Source organism: Calliphora vicina, chromosome 1 (genome assembly GCF_958450345.1).
Source record: "Calliphora vicina chromosome 1, idCalVici1.1, whole genome shotgun sequence".
NCBI classification, from domain to species: domain Eukaryota; kingdom Metazoa; phylum Arthropoda; class Insecta; order Diptera; family Calliphoridae; genus Calliphora; species Calliphora vicina.
In genome coordinates this window covers 105,292,262-105,298,919 of record NC_088780.1, presented here as the reverse complement: position 1 = coordinate 105,298,919, position 6,658 = coordinate 105,292,262, and the positions used below count along the sequence as shown (strand labels likewise).

The 6,658-nt window shown below is 33.3% G+C and overlaps 1 protein-coding gene across 1 annotated transcript; it reads left to right on the top strand.

Moving 5' to 3' along the window:
- Nucleotides 1–745: 745 nt before the first annotated feature.
- LOC135954833 (coiled-coil domain-containing protein 8-like) lies at nt 746–1,793 on the top strand. The gene is made up of 2 exons (XM_065505075.1): nt 746–882; nt 957–1,793. Exons 1-2 carry the CDS (start codon nt 868–870, stop codon nt 1,626–1,628), a joined length of 687 nt encoding a protein of 228 aa, XP_065361147.1. The 5' UTR covers nt 746–867; the 3' UTR covers nt 1,629–1,793.
- The last annotated feature ends 4,865 nt before the right edge of the window (nt 1,794–6,658 follow it).

Sequence of the window (6,658 nt, the reverse complement as noted above, 5' to 3'; positions counted from 1 at the left end):
ACATTTTTGCCAATATGAAAGATGTTTTTCGGCAGCAGCATATGTCGGAAACAAAATTCGTTCCAGAAAGGCAAACGAAACCATAGATGCAATAGTGTGCTTTTTAGTATCTAATTAAAATTAATTGCTAAATAAAAAATTTACTTTCAATTGTAAAGACATAATTATGTACGTTTCTTTCTTATAATTTTCGGGATTTTAGATTTTAGCCTGTTTAGGGGCACTATGTGATACAGTTAGGAGAATTTCACTAAGCGAAAAAAACTTGGTCAACTAAAACACTGAAATCATTTAGTTCTTGTTATTAGATAAAATCAAATAAACCTCTTTATATCACATAATCGAATTGAGAAACCAGTTTGTGGCAATTAGTTTTTATTTAAAACGGTTCAATTTGTAATCAACTTATTTACAAGGTAGACATAAAAGAAAACAATTATTGAATGCCTTTCTAAATGAAGTTAATGCTACCTACACGACCGACACTAGAATATTATTATTATTATTTTAATTATTGCAAAAACGTGTTAAATAAGAGAAAATTGAACCAATTCTATTCTCCATTGTTTGGTAAATACTTAAGTACAACAAAACAAACGCAATTTTAATTACAACACAATAGTTGAAATGCTCATAACTTGTATTGTAAAGGTATCTGTCTACATGACAGCATTTTATTAGCTGGCTGGAACAATCTTGGATTCTATAAATTGCAAAACAAATTCTTAAAGAACTCACAGTTTTATTGATCTCCAAGTGCAAGTAACAACGTGTTTTCATAAACAAGCCGTGTAATTTTTAAATAAAATTAACTGCAAAAAAATAATTAAAGAACAAAGTCGCAGAGATTTCAATGCATTTTACAAAATGAGGAAATCATCGGTAAGATTCGTGGTGAAATATTCCTAAAGGATTAAGTGATTTTTTTTATTGTGGTGTTTCTTAACATATTTTAGATTTTATTGTTAACCGTTGTTGCAGTTCTGGCCATTTATGGCGGTCATGCCAAAGCTAGTATTATACCATTACATGGAGGTTTAGTTGTTCTGCAGCAACATGGAGGTCCAGATGCTTCTGCTGCAATAGCAGCCGCCGCTGAAGCAGCTCAAAATGTTGCCAATAGTGTGCAAGAAGCCGGCAATCAGGCCGTTGCTCAAGCTCAAGTAGCTGCCGATGCTGCTGGTGTGAATGCTCAAGCTATTGTAGATGCCGCCCAAGCTGCGAACGAGAGAGTGGCAGCTGCAGCTGAAGCCCAAGCTGCAGCCAATGCTGCTGCTATTGCTAATGCCCAAGCTGCCGCCGAGGCCCTAGCCGCTGCTAATGCTGAAGCCGCTGCAAATGCACAGGCTACTGCTAATGCTCAGGCTGCTGCTGCTAATGCCCAAGCCGCTGCCAATGCTCAGGCTGCTGTTGATGCTGCAGCTGCTGCTAATGCTCAAGCTGCTGCCGCTGCTAATGCTCAAGCTCTGGCAAATGCTCAGGCTGCCGCTAATGCTCAGGCTGCCGCTGCTAATGCCCAAGCTGCTGCCAATGCTCAAATCGCTGCTGCTGCGAATGCTCAAGCTCTTGCCGCTGCTAACGCCCATGCTCATGCCCATGTCGCTGCTGCTATACATCACGGCTGGTAGTAAACATCCAAAATGTATCTACTTACGTTATAGAACTACAAACGGATTGACTAACTTACAATACACCGCCATTACACCATGCTGAAGGGTATCAAAAGAATACTTGTGTACACGATGAGAAAAATAGAAAAAAATAGAAATAAAGTTGTGAATAGTAAAGAGAAATTGCAAAACTCATTTGTCATATTGTATTAAATATAAAAAAAAAAAATATAGAAACGACAGCAATGTCAAATGTTATTTGTATGTTTGTAAGCATTTGATGTCAGAGATCCTTTTTCCTATCCTAGATTTTCTTATTGTATTTCCTTTTGACTCTGCTGGGTAGCCTTGATGTTAGAAACACAATTTCGAAGTTGATTAAAAATTTAATTACTTGCTAGTAATTACATTTTCAGTTTGTGTCAATAGAACAACTCAATTGTCTAATTTATAGAAAAAGCTAGACAGAAATGCTTTTAATGCAAAAAAAAGAAAGAAAAAGAACATAAGGTTAGCCATGATACTTGAACAGCCCAAGTACTTGAGTTTTATTAAAATAAATAATAAAAAAAAACTGTCAATAATTAACTGACTCAAAAACAGTTAAAAAGGTTACAAGTATTATTACTTCCCTTTCAACAACACTAAACCCAAAATTACTCTTCCACAAAAATGGACTCTTTCAATGGCAAACAAAAGTTAAACAGAAAAAAATCACAATTTTCCAACAACAATGTAGAAAAGAAAAGCAAAAAAACTAAGAAAAAAACAAAACAAAACCAATTACCATGGAAAATCCTTCCTTTATCATGTCTTTTCATTGTTTTTCTTCTTTTGGTTTTCATTATCATCCTGCCAAACATGATTTGGGCTTAAAAATTCAAATATTAAGCTTTTGCTTACAACTTCCTCTCCCTTGGTGCCTTTTGTTTTCTCTACGAGTGAGTATTAATGTAATAACAAGAGTAAAATTCAACAAAAGAGGAAAAAATCAACATCATGTATTGTATTAAAGAGGTTTAAATTGCTCATATACTGACTGGGTATCGATTGTTGACACAACTTAAATAAAAAAAAAAAAATACAAAAAAACAGTCAATCGGGATAAAAACAAGCAGAACATAAAGAAAAAGCGTTAATAAAAACTGTGTGAAAATGAAAAGAAAACAAAAGAAGGTTGAAGTAGTAAAAACAATCCAAAATATACATAAAATTTCATTAAACTGCTCCATAATTTTAGGGAGAAAAAAACCTATTAGCTGCAGGCAAGCTTTATTCCAAACTGATTGAAATAATTGCAACAAGAACCTAGAACGGTTTTAAAAACAATATATTGAAAATAAACTTTTTGGTTTGGGGTATTTTTGGTCCCCATTGTATTAAGGGGTTAATTTTGCTCTTTTTTACTTTCCATATAAATTTTAATCCTAAGCAAATACTGTTTAAAAAGTTTCACTAAAAACCATCAACATTTTATGTCATTCAGGGTAGGAGTCGAAGGTCAAATTTATTAAGAATTAATCTTTTATTGCTTTTGGGTAAAAAGGAGTTCATATTTTTAACTATTAAAAAGACAGATTTTTAGGTATGCGCTCTTGTAGATGTTTAAGATTTCAACTTGGAAATGAAACATTTTATACACATGAGTTCAAAGTTACGCAAATTTTAAGTTTGGGGCAATTTGGAACCCCCACAGTTTTTAAGTGTTAATTTAGTTGTTTTCACAATTCCTATATTAACTGTAATCCTAACGAAGTATATTTCACAGGTTTCATTAAAATTCACCTATAAATTTAGAGCATTTACTGAAGAGGTCAAAGGTAAAATTTTTTAAATATTTCCGATTTATTATGAAATAACTGGTTTCTCAAAATCAGCTGATTGATTCTTGAGATCTAAAGATATAACTTTAGTAAAAATTATCGCTTCCAGTGCGTTGATATCCAAAAGTTCTCGATCACATTAATAAAACACTAAAGAGATCTGTGACAGAGCTGTAAATGAACTTTTGAACCTTTCATGTATTGAATTGAAATTATTTGAATGCATTCATTTGCGCAATTGGTTAATGAACCAATTAAGACACATTTCATGTGTTGAAGGGCACCTACATAAAACTCTTGACCTTCTTCTCACCTCACACCCTGAAAAGTATGAAGTGGATGTTTTTACACCTCTCGCAATTCGGATCATTGCACAATTTCCGCTCTCGGAACTTCGCATTATTTCACAATTAAATTTTTATCTACGAAAAGAATCGTTGGGTTGAGCTCAATGATTTCTTTCGGCATTTGAATTGGAAACTTTGTTTCCTAGACAATAACGCGAATGCCATGACGAAAATGGTTGAAAAGTAATCATATTGGGAATGAAAATTTTCATTCAATCAAAGAAATCTTTGATTAAATGAAAATTTTCATTCAATCAAAGAAATCTTTGATTAGACCCTAGACAATAATCTTGGTTTAATTAAACCCAAAGAGGAAGTATTTTTGATGCCAAAAGCTCTATACGAGCACCTCCTTCGTACTAAAGTTCTTACTGCTCCCCGGGGTATTAAAAGCTTTTTGGTCATTCGTTAAAATAGTAAAGGATAATGCTAGTTCCTCAATTCCGAATATTTTAAAGGATGACCAATCATTCACTGATCCGGTTGATAAAGCTAACGTTTTAGCTGAATTATTCGCAAGTAATTCTCACTTGCCGGAAAGTGCTCAACCATTGCCTGAACAAGAAAGAGTATTAGTGACTATTTCAAATATATTCTTTCGAGCACGTGCTGTAAAAAGGGTTTTATCGTATCTCAATGTAAATAAGTCTCCTGGGCCAGATGGCACACCAGCACAGGTCTTTAGGCAGTGCTCTTCGACCTTAGCTCGTCCATTAGTTGACCTTTTCAGCATTTCAATAGCAATTTGTTCTGCAATTTCCAAAGTTATGGAAAGTATGGTAAACTACCAGCTGGTTAAATATTTGGAGTCCGCTCTACGAGCGCACAGTGGTATGAGAAAAAAAAGAGGGAAATAAATCTGTAACTTCTAAACCCTTGGTCCGATTTGAATGAAATTGCACATGCGCAAAGTCTTGTCGAGTTTAAGTTTTGAATCTGGAGCTCATGAGCCCATCAGGAGCTGGGCCAGGGGTCCCCAAAGTAGGACACCTCGGGTATGGTCAATTTTTAAAATGATCCTATTTCTTCGTTTGTGTTCCGATTTCAAACTTACATATATAGAATCTTCTCATCGAGCACTACATAAAAACTCGTCATAGCTATCAATTATCTCTTATAGCATAGGAGATATTCGTATTTGAAAATTAAATTTTCAACATTTTTACTCCAGTTTTTTGATGACCAAGGTTCCAAAAAATTCCCAATTTCCATTATTCTTTCATAGGATAAACAACAGATGTATATATCAAATAAAGAAAGAACTGTTTAAAAATTATGACTGAGTCCAAAGTTACAAGCATTTAATTTTAAAAAAAATTAAAAAAGCGATTTTTCGCTATTTTTTTAAGAAAAAAGTTCTCTTTTTTATTTTTAAGTTATCTAAAAAATTTCTAAAAGGATGTAAAAGGAATTTGTACTTTTTGAAAAGCTCTTTTTACATAAAATATTTTAAATGAAAAAAAATTATAATTTTAGATACCGAGGGGACCAGGTCCATTAAAAAAACGCCTATTTTGTATGTAAAATTCAATTTTGGGGTAAAAATTCTCAAATCGCATAGTCGATATCAAATATAGTAACCCATTTTAGATGGCCCAATATGTTCTTGATTATTTTGTAAATGGTTCCGATAACCCCGCCCCTCTTATGGATATTATAGCTAAAAAACAAAAATATCCCATTTTTGGAATTTTTTAACACTTTTTTGGGAATTGCGGGATTCCTGATTACAAATTTCAAAACATGTTTTGATTTTTGCATTTTCAATAAAAAAATCTATATAAGTGTAAAATTTCATTAAAAAATATTCATAAATAAAAATTTTATTACAATTTGAAAAATTTGTATCTATGCAAAAACTTAATAAAAAGTTTTTCTGCCATATTTTTCAAAAAAGTATTCCATGAATTTTTTAATTGTCAAAAGTTATATACATTGTTGAAAAGTAGACAAAATCTTCTATCCATTGATATATAACGTGTCTACCTTATGTTTTTTAAGTGGCAAATTAATTAGGGAAAACTTAACAACTCGTAGATAATTTACCTAGCACTGTTATTTACATTCATAAAAATGTTGTTATGTAGGCAACATACTTTTTTATGAATTTCTATGTTAGGTAAATTATCTGCGAGTTGTAAAGTTTTCCCTAATTAATTTGCCACTTAAAAATGTCTATATATGTAATTTTTTTAAATCGGAACACAAACGAAGAAATAGTATCATTTTAAAAATTGACCATACCCGAGGTGTCCTAATTTGGGGACCCCTGGCCCCGCTCTTGACGGGCTCATGAGGTCCAGATTCAAAACTTAAACTCGACAACACTTCCCCTTTGCGCATGTGTAATTTCATTCAAATCGGACTAAGGGTTTAGAAGTTAAAGATTTATTTCCCTCTTTTTTTTTCTCATACCACATACCACACGGCGTTCGATAGATTGTGACATGGTGCACTTTTATTAAAACGTATTGCTTTTGGTGTCAGAATTAACTTCTCTCGATTTTATCGAGTTTTCTCAGAGATCGCACTATACGAGTTGTTATAGATGGAATGTCGGAAAACGAGTTCAAGTTAAATTCAGGGGTACCGCAATGCTCCGTACTTTCTCCTACTTTATTCCTTATTTTTCTAAACTACCTTCTACGTCAATCTTCCAACCTTATATATTCTTTTGCAGATGACAGCAACATGATGATTCCCTTAGTCGGAACCTTCTGATAATCTCTGAATGGGGTCATGCGAATAGTTAGTAAGACTCAGTGTTGCCACAGAACCGAACGACAGATCATGTCGCTTCATCTGTATGTATGGGTGGTGTAAATATTGTGGAATCAGACGCTATTGATGTTCTGGGTATGAGAATACAATATCCGTT